Consider the following 23,438-nt stretch of genomic DNA (forward strand, 5'->3'; position numbering starts at 1 on the left):
TCCCCTAGCAATAAAACCATAGCTACATCTCAAACACACACACACACACTCCTCTATTAATATATTATTGTGTGTTTCTCACTCGTGGCCAACATAAACAGCGTTATGTGCTCAAACATGTTGACAAAGCAGCCATGGCTCATTGGCGGTTGATGGATGGCCGTGTGTGCGCCATGCTAATTATTAGTACACATAAAAGGATGCTGTTATTTCCAGACCCGGCCCCAGCAGGTCCCAGCCGGAGGGGTCAGCGGGTAAAAGCGGAGCCATCAGTCTGCGACTATATCACTCAATCTTGATGTATGAGCAACGAGGTACAAATTAAACGCGCCGCGACCTTCTAGGGGGGTACGGCACTCAACAGGACGCCATTTGGGCTAATTCCTGCACAGGGGTTCAGACAATAGGCCACTATTCCACATGGTGTAATTACGTTGTGTACACACATCTGGAATTAAGCTCCCAGAGGAAGCTAATACACTTTTAAAAAGAGTCATTTTAGATGTGCAAAATGTATTATGTGTGGGAAGAACGAGTAAGAGGGAGCAAGTTTGCGCATGTGCTGTGTGTGTACGTGTGGCGGTTTGACTTCAGATGTAGATGCTGATGAACATACGCCAAACTCTTGACCTTCTCATGTCATCTGCTCAAAGTTAATCATTGCCGTCGCAACAAGGAGAAAAGATCCTCTTTGAGCGCCGAGCTCAAAGAAGATTACATGTCATACATACAGTATCCCTCAAATCTCTCGCTTGCCTTCTATTTTCCCTCGACACTTATAGGCTTCCCGCTCCGGTTACAGCCATCTTGCTTCTATTTGACGATGCTACAGCCCTCCCTCACTTTCCATACCAATCCTATCTGTGTCATTTTGACGAACACGGGCCGAGAGATGCACCGTGTAGGAGGGGGGCTCCAGATTAGGGTTGCATCTGGATTTTATAGCAGCTCAATTTTCCGTGCTGGTGTGCGGCTCAGATTGGATGTGATGAGCTCGGCCCGGCCAACACAGAGTCTATACGTGAATGTCAGCTCTAGACTGACATTGATATTGATCCACAGGTTGAGACAGTTGCTGAGCATCAGCCACAGCACGGTATGAGACACGGAGAGAGAATGAATCTGCATCAGGACGTAAACACTCCAGATAATTAGGGGAGATTAGCTCTGTTACTATCACGAAATTCTTGTTTGTATCCCTGCGTATATAACAAAGTATGATTCCACAGCAGAGTCTCCCGTGCAGCTTAACAAGTGGTAAAAGTATTTTAAAACTCGAGTACAAATATTTATAACTTTATTGATAGTTTACTTGTACAAGATGTACATTCATATTTTGCGAATCAAAAGGGGAAAAAACAAACTGTACGATGATGATTCATGTTTAGGCATGCTTGCATATGAAATGATAATCATTTTTTAATGGGTACAACAAATTCCATGGAGTATTGTTCAATTCAACCATCCCTGAAATGTTTGTAAACTCGGACACGCTACATTTTTTTTTTTTTTTTTTTAGGCAAACAATGCACTACAGCCACACCTCCTAATTCAAATTTAACACTTTAAAAAAAACATACAAAAATAAATGCAAAGCCATGTAAAAATGTACACTTGTAGTTTTTCACCTTTCATAAACTTTCAAACAAAATAATAATAAATAAAACACCCATATGTTTAATTTAAAATGGAGACATAGATAAACGATTCTAAACGGAGGTCTGGTAACAGAGAAAATGTGTGTTTTTTGGAGACTGTTAGAGGTACGTAGATCTTCAACAGATCTACATGTGTAGCGCAGCTCTGACAGCAGTGTTTATAAGGTTGTCAAAATAATCCAAAACAATCCAAATGTTCTGCTTTTGTCTGGAACAATTTGTAAAATACAGTTTGAATTATAGGAAATTAATAATGAAATGTCACGTAAAACATGCAGAATTAATCATATTGTAAACAACTGCTTGGTTTTGGATTACAATGCGGATTTGTTGGTTTTATTATGAACATTTTGGAATATCCAAAAGTAAATGGATTTGCTGTAATAACTTTTTTAAATTATTTATTTAGAACCCGTCCCACATTTTTTGCAGCATCCAAAAATGTGCTCATGTTTTCCTCGACAAGTGACACCTGAATACACAGGAGGTTACGCGGGATATGGCACCTGGTAATGAGTGACTTCTCCTCGAACTCAATAAAATATACACTGCTGTAGAAAAACTGGTGTGTTTGGCAAAGAAATTCAAACACTCCGAGAGAAAAAAAATCATTGGGTCTCTTTATCGTTGAGGGTTAACTGCTAGCTGTTTTTTTTTTTTACTTTTTTGCTATTTACAGTATTGCACTTAAACTGCACACCATTGCATTTCAGTTTGACTGATGCTTTCTTCATATTTTCAGAAATTACAAAAAAAGAAAAGAAAAAAAGGAACGCATGTTATACCCTTTATCCAAGATAATGTCCTTTTCGCTGATCACATGATACAATATCAAATCCCCCTCTCCCCCTTTAATTAGTAAAGTAGTATCTGCTTGTAGTGTGCCATTTGTAAACGCCCACATACAAGACCTGAAGTGCAAAGGCTATCTTCACTTCTTTACCCAGGATACAACACAACAAACAGAAAGAAATAAAGACAGAGAGGGAGCACGCTTTGAGGAGAAAATGCAAACCTAAAGTCTCGCCGGCACATGCCCAAACATCTCTCCCCTCGGCAACAAAGGAAAAAATGAGTTGTTGCTTTTGTTATAGCACAAGTCCATAAGAAGCAGGATATCACACCGCAATGGAGACCTTTCACTTTGTAGGTGTAGGGAGGGGCGGGGGGGTTGAGGGCATGTCGAATGGCAGTGTTAAAAACAGTTGTCGAGCGTTTATGTCAGGTGTGGACGGAGGTCGGTCCCAGAACGGTCCTCCATTAGAGCTCATGCACTTGGCAGCAGCAGGGAACACAGTGGTTGGAGACAAATATGGCCTTTTTTAAGGTTTTCTTTTTTCTTCGTTTTTCTAGCGAGGGTGGGGCGGGGGGTAAAGGTGAGAGCCGTTCCAATGCCTCGGTGAGGTGGGTCTGTTTCCCCCCCATGTTCAAACCCTCTGCATTGTCAACATGGCGGCAGCCAGCGTCAGTGAAGGCTCTGCTTTTTGGCCCTGCTGCTGCCTGCCAGTTAGCTTTGTTCTAACGTCCTCTGGTCTGACGGGCCCCGGCCCGGCACTCAGACAGACATCCACATGTGTTTGTACGGTCCTTGGGATGTGATCTGTGCCTGGAGTGGACTGAGCCACTGGCCCCGCAGAAGTCCTGCCTGTTGGGGCGAAAAGTAAAAGGTGATTTCATTGGTATTTAATTACCGTTCTCTACAAGTGGTTTGTTTTGGCAGCTGGTTTTGTGACAATTTTCTCGCTCCCTCCTTCTTTTTTTTTCTCATTTTCCTCCTCCACTGTTTCTCCCCCCTTTCTCTCTCACACACACTCTGTCTCTCCCCCCTCTCTGTATGTGTTCCTCTCTTTCATTCTCAACTCAGTGTTTTTGTTTAGTTTAGTTTTAGCTGTGAGTGTCACGGCCCTTTCACAGGCTCAGTCTTGTGTGAGAGGCGATTATGGGCATCAGGCGAGCGGAGGGGCGGCCCGGTGGGGTCAGAGTCCCAGAGCTTCGGCGTGTTTTCTTGCCTTGAGTCGCAGGTCGGCGATGCTCGAGTTCTTGCTGTTGCTTTTGGCAGCCGCCGCCACCGCCGCCGCCGCAGAGGCCGAGTCGGCGAGCGATGCAATCGGTAGTCCGAACGGGGGAGGCGGGAACATCAGGTAGGGAGCGTGAGCGGCCAGGTGAGGGTGCAGGTGGGGGTGGGTGTGGGCGACCCCTTCCAACTGGAGCTGGGCTTGGACCTGCAGGACAGCAAAAAGTTAGTCAGCACGGGCGCCTCAGGCCGTGTGTGTGTGTGTGTGTGTGTGTGTGTGTGTGTGTGTGCGTTGAGGATTTAGGTTTCACAGTCTGACACTATTAAATTCCCCCTCAAATGTTACCCCCTCAAAGCTGTTGCTTACAGTGTGTTTTCTAAGAAAATAGTTAAGAGCTGCACTCTGCGCTTTAGCTCTTTTTTTTTCATGTCAGCTATTCTAAAAGTTAATGAATCATACATTGCTCTCAGACACCACATCCAATTTAATCGTCCAGAATCAAAGTCTTTCCAGGACCCAGAACAGATTTGTTTAATTCAGACTGAGGACTCCGTTATACCCTTGGAAATATGCAGTCTTGTTATCCTGATTATGTATTCAATTGCATAAATAAACAATTTTGCACTAAAAAGATATTCACATATTTGGAGTTATAAATATTTATCCAGACATATTCCTGAGTCGAGGGGGGAAAAAAAAAAAAGAAACCATAAGGAGCATAGGATATCAGTTTTCACATTCTTGGCAATTATTTTATAAGAAGTAGGTGAAAATTAAGCATCCACTCACTTCAGAGGGAGCGAGCTGAGCCTGTTGCCATTTCTCATGTGTTTCAAACACCACAGGAAGAAGTGGGAAAACTAAAGTATTTCGTGCTTTCTTCTCCAACCAAAATAGAACGACATAAAGTCAAAGTTTTAACTTTAACTAAATATTATTTTTTCAATTTGCTCCCTTTCATATCGGCCTAAAAAAAATGACTGAAAATGACTTAAGCTGTTAAATGAAAGGGAAAATTAATTTGAACCACAAATGTTATCGTTGCTCAGCAGCGCTGCGATGGCATCCAAACAAAGCCTGCAAACAGCTAGAGTTTCCACACATCTCATTTACCAACAATCGGGTAACAAACTGCAGCTGTGACTGATAATTTCCAAATGTACGGTGCGATTACGTCTCATTAAAATGCATGGGCACTGATGGAAAAACCGAATGAAACTTGGTTTTGTGGGCTGTTTGGGGGGGATATATGACAGAAACGGATCCGTCCCTGACGAAACAGGTGGTGGACGTTTGACGTGTTTGTGCGTTAGGGTGTGAGTTGTCCTGTTTATAACCTCATAAGTTTGTCACACACTCGCAGCTTGCATAGTCTGTTAGTTTATTAAGATGATTTTGCCAGTTTTTCTTTACTTTATGGTTGATTCTGAGGAAGGATGAGACATACCATAAAAAGGTTTTCAGCCCGGATTTGACCGCGGACATCATGCACCTAGGGTTGTCACAATATCAGATTTTTACTACACGATTAGCATGACCAAAAGAAATCACAATAACAATATTATCGCAGCATCTATAGAAAATTTGAAAAAAAAACCTATGAGTCAAATTCATCTTTAACTTTGTGCGCTCTTCTTTGCCAAATAAATTACACTCAAAATACGAGTGTAGGGAGGCAGAGAGAGTCTGTAACCATAACTGTACTGATTTAAGAAGCGCTGGGTTATTTACACACTATCATATGTGTATTATTAACATGATATCGATATTTCATTTTTTTAAATATCACAGTTATCGTCAATACCGGTATATCGCGACACCCCCTACATGCACATTACCCAAACACACCACTATATCCATCCCCTTGTTTTACATGCTGCATTGTAATATGGGTGCAGTCTGTGCGTGCTTGCCCACTGCCTATTGCAACCTCAAACAGCGAAGCCCATCTCGGTATGCAGGCCTCAAGCCTCCACCCCTGCCAGTGCAGCTCAACGCCAATATCCATCAGAGCCCACTCCATTCCCCCTGCTTTCATCATCTCTTTTATGTGCTCGCGCCTGCCTCACTGTTGGCTTAATTAGGCCGCTGCTTTTCACGAGGGTCAAGCAGACAACACAGCAGCCAGGACGCAGAAGCATGATAGCAGCTAGATCAAATGTCTGTCCACCTCTCCTCTAACCCGTACAGCTCCACCCTCTCTCCACACTGCCAGGAGGTGAAAGGTGCACTGAGGTCTGAGCTGCTCCCTCCCCCATCCAACACACAGTCTCTCATCACTCACATCTAATAGCTGCACATGGCCTACTGATTCATGTGAATGTACAAATATAGAAGGCTTACTTTGACACCCATTCCACCACAGAAACACACACACACACACACACACATGTAACTCACACTCACGTTGACCTGGTTTCATAGATTCCACCGTCTTCACCCCCTGCATTACTATATGCTGAGTAATCATCTTTTTTTTCTGCAACTCAGCCTGCATGTTTAACTTTTCTACATTTAATTCTGCCTGAGTTCCCTGATTAGATGGGTTTTTTTTAAATATATTTTCCAAGCTTTGTCAGCTCTAATAAAAGAACATGGCCTACCTGTTGGAAGGGCATCCGGAGGGCACCCATATTGACATAGGGTGCTACTCTGCAGGCGTCGAGGTGACTGCCGCCGCCCAGGATGACACCTGGAGAGAAGGGAAAGATGTCTGTCAGACAGCCAGACAGTTGGTGTTATGTGAGATGGTCAAGTCAGAATTTTTTTTTCCACATGCAGTTAAAAGAAAGTGTCAAATTGCAAAAATAAAATAACAACAAAATAAAGAGGAAAATATAAATAAGATCTTTTAAAAAGCATCATTTACCTTTGTGCATCTGGTTTTCTTGTTTTCGACATTTTGCTCTTCTGTTCTGAAACCAGACCTGGAATTGAAAAAGCAAATTATCTATAAGAAAAACACAAAAGGAAAAAAAAGCACTAAATCCAGTTTCCAACAAAAATAGATACATCAGATTTTATTTTAATATTATTATGTGGACAGAGCACTTATTTGTAACCAATAAAAATAAAAAATCAGAATAAATATGAGCCAATTAAATGTTATTTAGCTGCTTGTACAAAACAAATACTAAATTGTTATAATAAAAACAATGAAGAAACGTTTATAGCACAAATAAGGACAGATATTGTTAACATTTTATGCAGGCAAAAAAAAATCCTGACACAGAAAAGACTGTATGATACCTAGATTCACAGTACATTCAGAAATAGTATAAAAAATACAATAAAATGATTATATTCTCTGCTTTCACTATAGCCACAAACTCCACAGACCGTGTAGAAATATTACAAGAATACTAGGATGATATATTCCGAAGATATCTTTAAATAATACACTAGAACACGTCACCGTCCAATTAGCTGCGTGTGTTTGAAGCTGCAGGCTGCGGCCTATTGTTAATCATCATCAACCTAATTTGCCTCCTCAGTGAATAACATTATCTCCCTTCGACCCCCGCCATGATTATTATCATTTACAGATGCGAAATTAGCGGCTGGTCGCGAGACCACAAAGGGCGCAGATTGATGATGAAGATGATGATGATGATGATGATGATGACGAAGACTCAAGGAAGGAGCCGTGAAGCCATTTTGAGCTGCGCGTTCAACAGAGTGATGGGACTGCAATAAGTGTCCATCAGTGACTGAGACCAAGTCATATGAAAATTAATAAAAAACATTATTTTATTTGTCAAAAACTGACTTCATAAATATATAGATTATTATTTGTATTATTATTATTATTATTAGATAGAGTTACAAATATCACAATATAGATTTTTATTTATTTATGTCTTATTATTATTATTAGTAGTAGTAGTACATTATTAAATATAAAATGTATTATTATTATTATTATTATTATTAGATAGATTCACAAATATCACAATATATATTTTTAATTTATGTATGTCTTATTATTATTGTTGTTGTTATTATTAAATAATAATAACAATAATAACAATAATAATAATAATAATAATAATAATAATAATAATAATAATAATAATAAAGTTAGCCCACTGTAAACAGTCATGAATGTATAGGCTGTGACTTATCATCTGTAGCTGCGTTAAATGACGGTAATAAAGGTGTTTATGAAGATCCCAGGTGATGTTTTGCATAGACGCACAGTAAACCCCTCAGATAAATCAAGGCTAATATTAGACGGGCACCGGGATCAATTCCAATTACGCGCCAGTATGTTAAGCAAAGTGAACTACACTGGTTCAGACAGTTATTTCTTCATTAAGGGCCACTCAATGATGCGCTTCACAAATACCCTAATCTCATTTCCTTTTTGATTTTTTATTAGAGACAGTGAATAATGACATTTAATTTAGCAGCGCGCCACAAACCCAAAGATATTAGTCCTAACCGAATTACTGCCTGCTCCTCACCAAGCTCTCATAACTTTCAATTAGATTCATTGACAGCTGCTCGGAGCGCAGGTTCAACAGCCTGCAAACACACACACAGACCTGCTGCGAGCATGCAATCCTCTCACTCAATCTGGAGACAACAACGTGTCCGAAAACAGGATTATTGGTCATCAACTGGTTCTTTTGATGGCACAAAACGCACACCGTGTTGAGTCTATCAACCATACATTATTTGAATGTGCGCGCTCTAAACTTCACGAGTGATAATTGCAATGTTCTCCTTTTATTATGACCATACTGTCAAACCAAGCCCCGACCATGTTGAGCTCAAAATGGTAGTCGGTGGGCTTATAAAAGCTCTATGATGGCTTTTATTCATCCGATTATAGATATAGCTGAACAGCAGCAGAGTTGGTGTCCACAATTGAGTTATTTCTAATGTGTTTTTATGGGGACACTACATCAAGCCAATGGCAGATATTACAAAGAAAATGAGGAGGGATATGAGTTGACATAAGAGCTCGAGTCCCCTGAAGCAGCCATTCAGGCTCTTCATTCATTTTAATCATTGATCAAGATTTCTTTTTTTTTTTTTTTCTCCCCCCTAAAGGCTGCTCGGATCGGAGAGACCTGCAGGCCTACTGATGCTGCAACTCCAGTAGGCTGTTTGATTTACAGCACTTTACACGTGTTTGATACCACTGAACACACCCTCTGTAAAATTATATGTTTTTTTTCGTTATTTGAACTACTTCTTAATTACAATCACAGAAGGCACAGACACACACGTGGTTAAATATTCAATAATTGTGAATTTAATTTCAATTCACAGCCTATAAATCCTATAAAAGATCCACAGTAATCGCAGTGAAATTATAACTCCCTACAGGATTATTATTACGACACCACGAGGAATGAAAAAAATCATAGATTGCGATAAAATTACACTACAGACACTTTAAAAAAAATCCCCACAGAAATATTAAAGAATATTTGTTCCACAACAGAGGTTGCATCATTTATCTCTCAGGTGTGTAGTAGGGTCATCCTGCCTGTAGACTAATGACCTATTGACATTTTTTAATATTTTTTTTGCATTTTGCAAGACACATACAATGATCTCTTTATATAAAAAAAACAACAACTAATATTTTTTGGTATGATTTAACCATGACGTTGCGCGGTATTTCGCTTGCAGTATTTTTTTTACAAGCCCGAAAACATGATCAACATAAGGTCAAACACCGCCAACTAGATTATTAAAAAAGAAAGAAAAAATAAATGCATCGTTGTATAATTTACAGTTTCGATATTTTCTCACAGTTTATTAAGTGTGTTAAATGTTTCATAAGCAAATAAATGTGGGAGTAAATCCCTAGTCTTTTTCATGTGGCACACTATTTTTGGATTGTCCTGTAGCTTTAAACCAATGACTGGTTAGATCATTAACAATTAACATATCGCGATGGCACTAAACAACTCCCACCTGCTGTCTATTAACTATAATACAGATATATAAAGCGTCTATAACAGAGATCCTAATATCGCTTCAAGAATATGGTCACACTGACACACTGTACCAGTCACCTGCAAGAATATCATGAGAGAAACATGGTTTGTTGCTCACACACAGCAGCCCCGCTGTGGTAATGCCATTTTCAATCAGATTAAGAGAGGAAAAAGAAAGAGGAAGATGGAGAGAAAGAAAGAGAAAGAAAGAGATCCTCCCTCACCTGCACCCTGGCCTCGGACAGTCCCAGCCTCTGGCTCAGCTCCTCTCTCATGAAGGCGTCCGGATAGTGCGTCTCGTCGAAGAGCCTCTCCAGCTCGTTGAGCTGCTCCAAGGTGAAGTTAGTGCGACTCCTCCGCTGCTTCAGTTTGCCCTGTGCGTCCTCGTCCTCAGACTTCACGTCCTCCTTTTTCTCCTTACACTCGTATATCCCTGTTAAAACGAAAACCCACGGATACAAAAAATTAATAAAAAATACAAAAAAGAAGAAGAGAAGATTTAAATTCTGTTCTTCCTGGATGAGATATATATATATATATATATATATATATATATATATATATAAACATATGTTATCTCTCTCTCTCCCTTATTCACACATGCACATTACTGGCCCCCCACACTGGGCCCTGTCAGGGGGCCTCAGGCCTTGCAGTCTGGCACCAACACACACATTTCACAGCCTGTTTCTTCAAGACAGAGAGAGAGATAGAGAGAGAGAGAGAGAGAGAGAGAGAGAGAGAGAGAGAGAGAGAGAGAGAGAGAGAGAGGGAGGCCTGTGGCTGCATTTCCAGCCTCCACAAGTTCAGTGCGTATAATGTCAGTGCCGTTATGAAAGTAAATCAGTCAATACATGTAAGCCTAATAAGGGTGTAAGCGATTTAAAGGGCAGAGAATTAAGCTCCGGCTAAACGGAGAAGATTTAGGCCTAATTACTCGTAAAACAGACTGAGGTTATTCCAGGCTATTAATAAGAAATGCTCAATCTCAACATTTCATTTCATTTTTTTTTTATTTAAATCCTTAAAATGTCTACATTTCATACAGTGTAACTCGCTGTCAGTATATTCTATTTCCAAGCTATTAGTGTGTTATTATGAGTAACAACTGCTGCAATTACTGGATTGTTTGGTCACATTTTGGTGTTTGTAAATGTGTTTTTTCCACAACTGAACGTCTTCTAATATTATATATAATATCAAATTATCAAATCCAATACACAGAAAACCAGTCTTCTCCTATTAGCTTATTAATATTAATAAAGAAAAAGTATAAGGCATAATAATATTACAGCTAATAATGCTGCCCCCTTTTCGCTCTGCCTGTAAGATAAATATAGAAACAAGTTAAAATGTTCTCACTAAATGTCTTAAACTGCACACTGTCTGACTGCTGTGTGAAAAAAAGAGGCCTGTTCTGCTGTTTGACTGCACTTTTTTTAACCAATTAATAAATAACAGGCTTTTTAAAAGAGTGTGTTCAGTGGCATATTTTTTCAATTAACGAGAATTTAACCGCAGAAAGTGTGATTTTTCGGGTGCATAATGTAAAGCAGTATGACAACCCTACAGGATTTTTAAAGGGGGACACTACGTCACAATAGTATCGCAGTTAAACTTTGAAATAATACCAAATATAATATGAAATATCCCTGAGTTCATATAATACTGTAACAGATAAAAAGAAAATAAAGATTGTCATACACTTTATAATAGTTGCCAAATATTTTAGCGTTGGCACAAAACGTTAAATTGCCATTAAAATAAACTTTGGGTTCTAAAAGAGAAATCATTTATCTTTATTTGTTCAGTTATTTTAATTTAAAATATATCAGTGTTGGATATGAGAACATAATAAGATAATAATGTGCACAAGCAGAAATAATAAAATAAATAGATTCTGACATTTTCATCAGACGGTGGAAATAAATTCTTAATCAGCATAGATTTGTTTTACTATTTAGTATTGTGTTTTGAACGGTGTATCCAACATTAAACTCAGTATTAAGATTTAATGAAATTACATAATAAAAAATAGAGGAAATGCAGTGTTTTTTCTTCTCGTTTGGCACAAAAAGACTGAACGTCTGAAAAACAATCATTAAATAGTTAAAAACGACGGTCAGAGGAAAGGCCCGCCTCCTGCTGTGTCAAATAATCACAATAATGTGTTAACTTTGTGTAAATGTATTTTTGAAACTCTCCTTTTACGCAGGAATTTACAAAAAAACAGAAACATAAATCTCTATGCACAAAACTGAACTTGGACACATTACGCACCATTTCCTTCAATTTAAAAAAAAAAAAGAAAGAAAAAGAAACTTACCCTCAGTCGACCTGGAAACGTTAAAGTCCTTGTGTTTGTCTTTGTCCAGCTCTCCGTGCTCCTTGAACAGATGCACCGGGCAGTGTGTGCCCTCCGTTATGTCCTGCAGGTTGCTCTCCGGGCTGCCCAGCTCTCTCTGCCGCGTCAAGCCGCTCTCCAAAACTTCCCTGTACGTGATACTCTCTTTGCTGCTCTCCTTGGTCTTCTGATCGAAAGATTTCGACACGAATGCCGTAAGTTCTTCCATGGTCTTGTCGCTCAGTAGTGGTCCTGGTCTGGGAAATCCACCGTGAATAGTCTCAGTGTGTACCTTTTACACCGTCTCTATGCAGCTACTGCTCACGGAGACGCTCTTTTTTTATTCTGGAGGCTGGCAGCAGCAGCAGCAGCAGCAGCGATAGATAGGAGGGGTGGAGAGAGGAGGTGAGATCACTCCTGCTGTTGTGACTGTGTATTTGAGAGCTCACTATTTATACTTGGCCACCTTCAGCCCAGCCCCCTCTTCCTCTTCTTCCACTCCGATCTCTGTGTCTTGAGCAATTACAGGCCAGCTCGACTTTGCAGAATTCAACTTTCAGCAGCTTTTTTTTTTTTTCTTCTTCTTCTTCTTCTTCTTTTTCCACAAATCAATGATGGAGCTGATGGAGGCGGTTAATTGAATTACGGGGTCATTAAAATGCCCACGGTGGCTCACTCCTGGAGAGGATGGCTGGCTGTTATATTATGGCTGTTATTATGTCTAATTAATTCGGTGGAAATTTAATTAACGCGATTAGAGGAGATACAAATGTGTGGGATTGCCACCATGATATTTTTTTTTTGGTGTTTGTTGAGTTGACAAATGTGTTTATGTGTCTGTCGATGAAGCACCTATAACCTCAGCTGAGAGGACTCATACTTCTCTAATGTGCACAATTCTAAAAATATATAAAAGCAGCTATATGGACAGATTCAACATTATCAAGCAGAATTAAAAAAATTAATTGAAAAAACATGGATTTGCTCAAGCCTAAATATTTCCAAACATCACAACAGATTTCAGTAAAATGTAATTAGGCCCCAACCCTTTTTGTGTTTTCCACAAAATTTAGTGCAGACAAAAATTGTATTTTTTTTTTGCCATTTTTAAGTTATTTCCAGCTCTACCTGCCTATACTTTAAAACATTTAATCACATGAATCTAAATGCAAACTGTAAAATCACGAGGGAAAAGTATAGCCAGCATTTAACAGCAACAAACACATAATCATGAACAAATGCTATAATTAATATTTAACTCTTATAATAAATTCGTGGTCCCTTTTGAGTATTCACTGTGTAATCCTTTGTGGTTTACAAATATGGGCTGTAAAATCGATAGATATCAGCAGTGAAAAAATGTTCCCTCTATTTACAGGGTTTTTCATGGGAATAAGTGAGCCCATAATGGCTTAACGTTATCTAAGTCGTTCATCAGTCCAGCACACAAACACACAAAAGGCCCGGAGAGGAGTGTGATCCCCTGGGTCCTGGGTCCTGACTGTGAAAGTCTCATATCTCAGCCCTCTAATGACTCGGTTTGATGTCTCTCCATTTATCAGTGAGCGCGCTTCACATCACTGCGGCTCAACGCACAAGTCGAGGTTTTCTCCCTCGTGCCATGAACTGCGCCTTTTGTTGTTAATAGACCTAAATCCTCTTTAAGACGCAAATCTGCGCTCCCAGTCGTGTGCCTCGATATGAGCCCTGCACAATAAAGTGGCGTTTACACAAAAAGGGCGCACGCGTGGGTAACGAAATAATCCACCAAACAGGGGCTTACAAAAAATAAAAATTAAAGGAAATATCTAACTTTTACGCACGGCATATACACGCACGTGCCATCCAACTTTGGGATCTAAAAGAGATCTTTATTTGTTCAGTTATTTTAATTTAAAATATATCAGTGTTGAGAACATAATAAGAACATGTGCACATGCAGAAATAAAAAAATAATAAAAATATATTCTGACATTTTCATTAGACGGTGGAAATAAATTGTTAATCAGCATATTTTTTTTTTACTATTTAGTATTGTGTTTTGAACGAGTGTATCCAACATTGAAGCTCATTTACAATTCTTTAGTGGTACAACATATTCATCCATAATAATAAAGGAAAACATATCGCCAGGAGGCCTATATAGGCTGCGCATGTTTAATATGAATGACGAAAAGAGCGCCTAATTAAAATAAGACAACATATAGCACAATGTATCCTTTTTATTTTTTATATATTTTTAACCACATTTCATTTTATTTTGTTTTTATTAAACGGTAGATTTTCCACTTCTATTTTTTTCTAAAGATTAAAGAAAAAAAAAACTATTGCTTGTAATCTCACAGATTGGAGGCACGTGGTGTCCAATCAGCAGCAGCCTGGAGGAATATCAGAAGCAATCCAGGAGGGATGCTCTTTACGCACCGACGCTGGTGTCGCTACAGTTTAGTGGCCAAAAACTCTTAAAGGGGCCTCAATCATATTTTCACTTGCCGTTCATTTCCCCCCCCCCACGAGCCCAACACCACGCCTTCACTGCTGCACGTGCGCTCCCGGAAAAAAAAGGCAGGCATGTTATTTTTAATTATTCAGTTGTTTATTTATTGTCAGTAATATTGTTGTTATTAGTGTGGCCGCCCACAGGACAGACAAGGGACACAGTGTGCGTAAAAGCAGCAATGCATACAATTTACAGCAAAAATAAATATATATATTATTATATTATATATATATATATATATATATATATATATAAATATTATTATTATTGTCATTGTTATTATCAGTAGTAATGCTGTAATATAATTCAATTTAGAGTCACAGTTTATTTTAATATAGTTCCTTAGTGTCAGGACATTTTATTTATTTAATTAATAAACAGATTTGTTTCTACATTAATCAGGCACTTAATTTCTAATGATATATCAGCTTTGATCAATGTGATCTGTATCTACCAACATTATATCCTACATGTTTACTCTCATTGCAGCACCACTTGTGTACAGTATGTTGTTTATATCCATTGTACAACAGTTGCTTCCACCTAAGTGATACATTAAATAAATTGGACGAGTAAAGCACATAATCACCAAAGCTTAACTCAGACAACTACTAATACATTTGTTATTTTTTTTCCACTTTATTAAACCTATTGGAAATACTGTGAGTGCTTAGTAGACTTCCGCATGGCTGCAGGTTTTCTTTACGTTGAGTTATACAAGTGAATTATAGTCCTTGTAGGAGGTGACAAACGCTGTCTTTTACTATCCATAAACCTACTCATGGCCTGATCGTCCATTTACTGCTAATTAGGGGAGCTGAGGAATTCCTTCTCTACCTGCTTGTGAAGGCTTTGGAACATTATCAAGACATCAGCAGACTTAAATGAGTCTGCGCTGGCTGGAGGAGAGCACAGAGAGAGAGAGGGAAGGAAGGAGAAGAAGGGAGGGAGGGGGAAGAGACAGTGAGAAAGAGAGAAAGTGGGGGGACATGCTGTAGCTATGCAAAGCAATGAGCAAATTAGGATTGTGTTGCCCCCCATTGATCATACATCAGATTTAGACTTTTGGGCAGCATGTTGGATATTAGAATTGAACTGTGTTAGTGCCCTGTAGCCTGTGTGAAGGTTTGAAATCCCTCTGGTCCTGCTAGTATCCAGATTTAGAGATGAGGGTGAAGGGAATACAAGGAGCAGCCGCTGCCTGCCTGCCTGGACACCAAGTCCTTACCCAGTCAAATGCCACGACAACCTGTTTCAACCTGTTCCCTCAACCAGACTAATCCCTCATGTGTGAGGCCACGGATGATCCTAAATGTAGATCTTTGCTCCTGGAAGTTTGCCAAGATATGTTTTCCCCCAACTTAATAAGAAGAGACAATAACTAAATAATTGAATTACTTAAAATTGGAAATTAAAGGATGAGTTCTTTTAATTTTTTTTTTTTTTTTTTTACTAATAACATATTATGTTGGACAAATTGTGTGTGTGTGTAAAAAAACAGTCAGAAACATAACAAAGGATGTGTTTTCATGCACCCATGCTCATGTCTCTGCACCATGCTTCAGTGAAATCATAATATATGACAGATGTGATTGTCTAAATGTTATACGTGGCCCCAAGAGAGCAGAGAAAGTTGTGAAAATTTAACTTAAAAAAGCAACTACTGCACCTCCAGCTTCTAATATAATTTCCACAACCATAAAGCTTCTTTTAGAGCATGAGCGCGTATCTCCAAATATCATCATCTGATACTATAGGGACAGGGGGAGCAGCGGAAAAAATGCAATAAAGTGGTATACTTCAATCTGATTCAGCAATGCAGAGTTGCTGTACAGATGTGCAGAAAGAGAAAATTGGATTCTTCCCCTGGTAGAAAGATTCAAACCTTTCTTGTGAGGAAGAGGAGGGTTTGAACTGGCTGTCATGTTAATGACAGTGATTGTGTGTTTGTTTATTAGACTCCTCTGGCTTGTCTGCGGGGTGCAGGGATCTCGTGGTTGCTACATTGTCTGGTTGCCTTCATTTAGGTCCTTTTTCCAGTGAGCTGCAGCGGTCCACGGAGACTACAGGCGGTTCTGTGTTCAAAAAGCCTTGTCTGCCATCTAAATGAGGCTTTCGGGGAAAAAAAAAAAAAAAAAAAAAAAAATTCAACATGAAAATACCACAATGTGCTGAACATTAGCTCGCACTCGACTGGGATGTTTTGGGAATACGTTGGTTCTCCTTTTTGGATTGTTATTTTTCCCTGTGTATTCTCTACAGTAACTGCCATCTACCCACAGGGCACCGGGGCCTCTTGTTGAGGGAAAAAAAAGCATGAAATTGACATTATACCCTTAAATGCAGTGCAGATTTGCAGGGAAAACATAGTAATCCTCTGACAATGTTTGAAAAACAAACCCTCTCTCTCTCTATTTCTCTTCTTAACAAGCTGCTCTTCAGGTTAAATATACTCATTAATTACTAGCATCTCCTTCAAATCGTTTCCTTTCATTTATACCAAAAAAAAGAGATTTTCCTCAAGTCCCTAATAAGGATACTATTGTTCTTATGGTCAAATACTCTGGGGAAATGCAACATTTTATACAAATCAATAGCGTTCAAATAATTCATGGCTGATCACATGGTGTTTTAGCTCCTTATTTGCAGTAGAAAACCGTGTTTTGTTTGGCTCCCAGAGGGCAACATGAAAGACCCGGGGAGAGGCGGGGAGAATCGGGAATGGAACTGAAGAGAGTGCATGAGGATAATAGGAGGACATTGATCATTTGGGTGCACGAGAAGACAACTGAACCTGCGAGCCGGAGCTAACAAGATGCATCATTTATACATTATTTAGACATGTCTGGGCTCCTCGTGTGCATTTTGTTACATTAGGTTTGCATCATCATCTCAGGAGGGGCGACACAGCTTGGTGACCTGAAATGATGTGAAGAAAATGCTGTTTATGTAATTGTCTAATTTTTATTGTTCATGCACCAGCAGAGAAGAAGAAGAAGAAATAATATTATAAAACAACAACCAGCAGTCCTGTTTGATGCTGATTTCCTTCAGTGTTGTCCATCTGAGATTACTATTGTGCATTGTAGGAGGGAATAAATCCCAATTTGGGCAGTGTTAGTCAGTCACAGCTTGTAATAGGAATTAATTTTGTAAATGTGGAGATGGATCAAGTTCCCTCTTGGCAGGGGAACCATCCCACAGACATGTTAACAACGTCTTCAGAGACCAATGAGGCCCATTTACAATAAGTGTCTGTTTTAAGTCGCTTGCTTTGTGTGTGTATGTGCACGTCTCACCACAGCGGGCTATAAGGGGTCCCTCTGGTGTCAGCCGGAGAGCGGCCATTTGAGGCAGGCTGCCTTTTGTGGAGTGATGCTACACTTTCTCAATCACACAATTAAAGCCTGAGAAAAAAGAGAGAGCGACTGTCTTCTGTTCACAGTGCAAAGAGAGCGAAAGAGAGAGGGAGAAAGCATCTTTTACAGAGTGATTTATGTTGTGGTGTTGAGAAAAGAGGAGTCCTTGATAGATGACTTCATTAGATTTAATTAACAGAAGCGAAGACCCGACACAGACAGAGGAGAGACAGAAGGGGAGAGAGTGGATTTGAGGGGGGATTGAGGGAATAAAAAAAGGTGAAGAGAAGGGGTCTACCCAGGAAAACAAGAGAGGTAGAGCAGAGGGAGAAAGGGTTGAATGGAGAACAGATGCCCGAGATTAGGATGAGGATGGCGATGCATGAAGAAGAGGCTGTGTGTTGAGAGGTTGTGATCAGACAGGAGTAGCTGGGACTCAGAGGAAAGCCAGTGAGTCCCCATAAAACCCACTACATAAAGCTCAGTGGCCCGTTTAGGAGAAGGGGGCACAAGCAAGAGTGTGCGCATACTTGCGCATCGAACAACTTGTGACACACCCACATGTGTGTGTGTGTGTGTGTGGGGGGGTAAGACTGATCCGGCATGTGCCGCAGGCTGTGTCTGTTGGCTGAAGGCAGGCTTTGATGGGCCAAATCACTGCCTCTCTCCTATCAGACATGTCTATCATCTCATCCCTTTGAATTTCTCATCTCTCCTCCAAAGAGGCAGAGGCCAAAGCAGCAGTGGCTACAGTCAAACCCGAGTCCACGTTCTGTCGACCTCAAAACTAGTTTGACGTCTTTAGATGTGCCGTTTAGACAAGTCAAAAATATTGCATGCCACTCTTCTTACCTGTGCTCTGTGAGATTGGCAGGCAGTATTTTTGACTTATCATGCTGTGCCTCAGCTTTGACATTTTGGGCATCTGCTGGACATATATAGACAAGCGCTGCCACTAGTTAGGAAATGCATTTTTTTAGCACTGGAAAAAGGTGAGCGGCCGAGGGGAAACGTGTTAAAGTCAGAGGCAGGTGGACAAGGAAGTTTGAGATAGACAGGAATAGAAAATTGCAATTTTTTTTTTTAGCAGAAGCAGTCAAAACGTCATGTGGTTGGTATTAGCATAGAGGCAGCCGTCAGTTAAAGGGGACATATCATGCTCATTTTCAAGTTTATATTTGTATTTGGGGTTTCTACAAGAACATGTTTAAATGCTTTAATGTAAAAAAAACAACATTATTTTTCTCATACTGTCTGTCTGACTATACCTGTATTCACCCTCTGTCTGAAACACTCCGTTTTAGCGCCTGTCTCTTTAAGAAAAAGCCCAGTCTGCTCTCATTGGCTTGCGAGAAAAATATGGCGCACCTTTGCAAAGGTAGTTCTTAAGCTGTGGGCGGTATATTCTAATGAGCCCGCATGTGACAAAGAAAGGGGAGCCAAATCTGATTGGCTTGTTGAATGACGTTTTCTGATTTAGGCAGCCCACAAAAACTGACTGGGTTTGTCTTATTTCACAGTTTGTTCGTTGAGTTTTTCATCATATGTCCCACTTTAAAAGATGAGAACTTTGTACACACGTCATGAGATCATAATTATGTCCAATCAGTAATGAGGAAACCACTGACAGGCCATCATTATTAATAATAGATAGTGTTGTAAAAATGATTGGTATCATTGGGTTTTCAGCTACATGTTAGATTATATGTTCCTTATGTGTTGTGGGCAGTGGTATATGCCCTCTCTAGACAGTCATTATAAGCTGCCAGTTGATAGCTCAGTGAGCTGCTGTAGGCAGGGAGCACCTGTCACTACTCATCCATCCATCCTTGTCTGCTTTAACTCAGGTTTGATGGAAGGAAGACGACCCTCAGAAGACCACAGCAGCCTCGCCAGCTGAGAGCGATAATTAATCTAATTATCCCTCTCAATTCATTTGACGCACCTAATATATAGGTGCAGGCAGCACAGATGTGAACAAAAGTCATATTAAATACAGAACATAACACTTTTTTTTCTTATTTTAATTACATCACCCCTCTCATCCCTCCTTCCCTTCCTTCTTTCCTCATCCATCCATCACGGCTCAGATGGATTCGGGCACCAAACACGTGGTCACATGACATGAATGGGTAATCAGTAGGTATTAGTGCGTGTTAACAACCCCTGAGCTGAAAGACGATTCCCCTCTCGATATTAAAGAGATAACACAGCAGAGGAGCAAAAAGCAAATGGCCCTAAGCCTCCAGCTATGCTCCCCTCCAAAGTTGTTTTCCTGGAAAATTAGGCGATTGACTAATGGTGTAAATGCTGTTAATTACCGGCACCAGTACCCCAAACAGTCGTCTCTGCCTGTAACTAATAAGAAATCAATTAGCTAATGAATTGGTCATTAAGTGGAAAGCTCATCTTGGCCGAGGTATTTTTTAATGATTATTTTTTTGCCTATGATCCTGGCTAATTGCCGTTGTCATACGGCGCTCTCAGCTTTCAGCATGCCTAATGAAGCTTCATTAGATCATAACTGGCACTCTTGGAAGATTCGCGGGCAAACCTGCTTCCCAATTATTTTTAATTGCCAGACATTCTGCACAAACAAGTGCTGCTGCACCTTGCGGAACAGGAGAGCTCGGGCTGGCTGCGCTGCGTTTCCTTCATGACTTCATTTGAAGCGATTAGAGCGCGGGGCAGGGTCGCCGCCGAGCTGCTGTTGTCTGCGGCGGATTTAAAGAGCCCACCAGCTCAAACTGCTGGGCTCATTGTTGCGCTTCCTTCCTCACTTTGATTTGGACTGGAGGAGAAAAGCTGCTGCTTCCAGCGTGGCTGAACGTGGCTCTGTGTCGCCCGTGTGTGCGCACACAGACACTGACGGACACATTGTGTCTGCTTGTAAACGCGCACAGACAAAGGGAGATGCATGCATTTAACTGGCATTTCTGTGCAATTACAAAAGCACAGGCAGAGACAAACACAAATATATAAACACACACACACACACACACACACACACACACACACACACACACACACACACACACACTGCCTGCACCATCATACCTGTACATGTGTCAGCTGACAAAAACAAAGGAGAGAGAGCATCCCTCCCGGGCATGAATAATTAAGAAAAGACAAAAGAGCCTTGTTTTTTTTCTTTTTTTTCTCCTGTATCTCCTTCTTTTGTGTGTCTAGTAAACCCCAGTGTAGTGTACTCTGAGTTCTCCACTAATAAGATGGAGGATCAGGCTCTCCATGGTGCTCACACAACACATGTTTCCAATCTGACCCCGAACAAGTATCTCTTTCGAACGCGAAGAGGCTCAGGGTGAGAACAGAACTGCTGAAACTCTGTCAATCCCGCAGGTGCTTTTTTGACAGTTTATCATGAATTTGCCCTTCCCTCAAACGTCAGGTCGTTTCCTCTACCATTGCTCTAGATGACAAACACAAACAATGCAGCTTCAATAGCACAGAAATGATTTGTTCGGCTGGTGCGAGTAAAAGAGACAAAAGAATCCAAAAAATCAACTGTTCTCAAAACAATATTTGGGGAGCTCAGACTCAGTTCAATTAGGCTGGGAGCTACATAATGTCATTACCACCTGTGCTTGTGAAGATTCAAGCAAAGGCATATTTGTCCAATCACAATGCTGTTTTAGCCAAAACATTGTGCGCTTGAGAAATCAGCCAATCTTTCTAAATTCCAGGTGCTTGATATTGTGGCCAAGGCCTCTGATTTGCAGTGATGCCAAAACCCCTCACCTCTGCACGCATATGTGTGTGTGTGTGTGTGTGTGTGTGTATGTGACACACTGAGAAGAGGGCCGGGCCTACTTCACTGGCACGCTGCAAGTTTGATGGTGGATGAATGGCACTCCAGATGTCTATCAATATTTAGCAGTAAACATCCCAGTTGCCCTGGCAGGCGGGGAGACGTGGCAGCTGAGAACATGAGGTGGTGCAGCTATGAACTGTTGACTTTTAGTTTAACTGGTTAAGCTGGAAGGTAAAGCATCTCTGGAGCTGGCAGTGCCAGTCACAGCTGTGACACTTTGCAGCCTCAGATTTGTTGGAGAAAGACAGTTTTTTTTTTCTTTTTTAAAGGAGCAGGCCTTTCACCTGGATGTCATGACCCCACACGACCCCACCCTATGTTTCCCTCTTCCTCCGTCTCTGTTTGTATGTGGTGTGGGCGTGGCTCCCTCCTGATTTGGGCTCATTCACCACATCTGTCCAGTCTGCACAGCTGCCTTCCATCTACTCATCAACTCCTATCTATGGTGCCTTTAAATGAAACTCGCGAGCTTGTGTTTACAACATGGGAAGTCGTACATACTGTGCTTGGCGTTTAAGTGGTTAAATCATCAGTACACCGCTGCAAAGCAACGTCAAGATTAATGTTACTGTCGGCGTCTAGAAGCCACAGAGGCTAACAATTTAGCAAGCTAGCAAGTGGGTAACATAATGCAGGAAATGCAAAGGCATAATGACAGGAAAAAGATGAGGCCGTTGGGAATATCAACATTTTCTTCAGACATATTTTAAAATTACAAAGAAAAACAAACTAACTTCCGTGGCCTCGGCCATTTCTGACAACATCAACAAACACAACTCACAACTCGTGAACTTGGAGCTTTCAGAAACTTTCCACTTATGAGGTTGTGAATAAGACAAGAGGGGGTCATTCATATGGACACGGTAAACACGACCCCATTTGAAGGCACCACTACTCCGGTTCTCCATCCACTCATTGCCACATCATTGTTTAACTTAAGTGGTAGATACTTGCGCTAAGGCCATTCATAGTGATATTTCCTAGTGAGCGTGTTTTTGTGCCTTATCATCCAACTTTTCCCCTGTGCCTAGGATCACCGCATCTCCACCTGCCTCCCAGCATGTCCATTTACAGCAGAAATACACATGTTTACAGCCTTGGTCTCTATAGCTAATTTCCCCGTTCATGATGACTGTACGGAGAGGGGGGGTTGGGGAGGGGGGTACATTTTCATATAACTCACCCGTTTGAATTATATTAAGGCTTATAGTTTGGTATAATCGAGGGCGTGGACGCTTTGAGTGACAGGTGGGTGTCGTACCAGGTTGCTAGCTACTTGCTAGCTGTCTGCTCTGCTGTGTCACCTATAGGCCCGCCTCAGCTCCACCATCTATACACCTCTTTGCCTATTTTTGGGTTACCTGGGAGTTAGGCCGTGTCGTCAAGATGGCAGCGTCAGAGACTACGTCCATATTTTTATACAGTTTACGGTCCCACCATGCTCCACCATGCTCCACCACATCCTCCCCACCGGCAATACCTCATCCTGGACATCAATTCCCCATCTGCACTCTCCAGAACGATTGCAATAAATTCCATTCTCTTCAAAACCTCAATTCTGTGTCTGCGTTTGGGTCCTCATTTCACAATGCAGCAGTTGTGTATTCTGATACAGAAATTGCGGTCCTCGTTTGATCACAACAGCAGAAAATGCTTCCGATGATAAAAAAGCGAAGAGAAATTTGAAGGAAAATGGAAACAATGCACTGATTCTGATCCTCCTAGTATACGGATTTCCCCCAAAATTTTCATTTGCTTTTTAATAATCAAAAC

The 23,438-nt window shown here is 40.7% G+C and overlaps 1 protein-coding gene across 5 annotated transcripts; it reads right to left on the reverse strand.

Annotated features, from left to right (window-relative positions):
- Window positions 1–1,280: 1,280 nt before the first annotated feature.
- Window positions 1,281–16,726, reverse strand: shox (short stature homeobox). 5 transcript variants are annotated; one of them, XM_037790742.1, is made up of 7 exons: window positions 11,957–16,726; window positions 9,855–10,063; window positions 6,543–6,600; window positions 6,277–6,365; window positions 5,121–5,165; window positions 3,668–3,880; window positions 1,281–3,303 (listed from the first exon to the last, which is right to left on the reverse strand). In XM_037790742.1, the coding sequence occupies exons 1-7, from the start codon at window positions 12,201–12,203 to the stop codon at window positions 3,214–3,216; spliced, it is 951 nt and encodes a 316-aa protein (XP_037646670.1). In that variant the 5' UTR covers window positions 12,204–16,726; the 3' UTR covers window positions 1,281–3,213. The 5 variants fall into 5 exon arrangements, with proteins under 5 accessions (XP_037646670.1, XP_037646669.1, XP_037646672.1 ...); XM_037790741.1 differs by having other exon boundaries at window positions 6,277–6,386; XM_037790744.1 differs by lacking the exon at window positions 5,121–5,165 and having other exon boundaries at window positions 6,277–6,386; window positions 11,957–13,966.
- Window positions 16,727–23,438: the final 6,712 nt, after the last annotated feature.

Source organism: Sebastes umbrosus, chromosome 13, assembly GCF_015220745.1.
Source record: "Sebastes umbrosus isolate fSebUmb1 chromosome 13, fSebUmb1.pri, whole genome shotgun sequence".
In the NCBI taxonomy this organism is placed as follows: Eukaryota; Metazoa; Chordata; class Actinopteri; order Perciformes; family Sebastidae; genus Sebastes; species Sebastes umbrosus.

Coding starts and splice junctions, on each gene's coding strand:
- shox (XM_037790741.1), bottom strand. CDS start 12,203: ATGGAAGAACTTACGGCATTCGTGTCGAAATCTTTCGATCAGAAGACC. Junction 6,387..6,542: donor AGAAAACCAGATGCACAAAG/GTAAATGATGCT, acceptor GCTGTCTGACAG/ACATCTTTCCCTTCTCTCCA. Junction 3,881..5,120: donor GGGCTGAAAACCTTTTTATG/GTATGTCTCATC, acceptor GCTGTCCTGCAG/GTCCAAGCCCAGCTCCAGTT.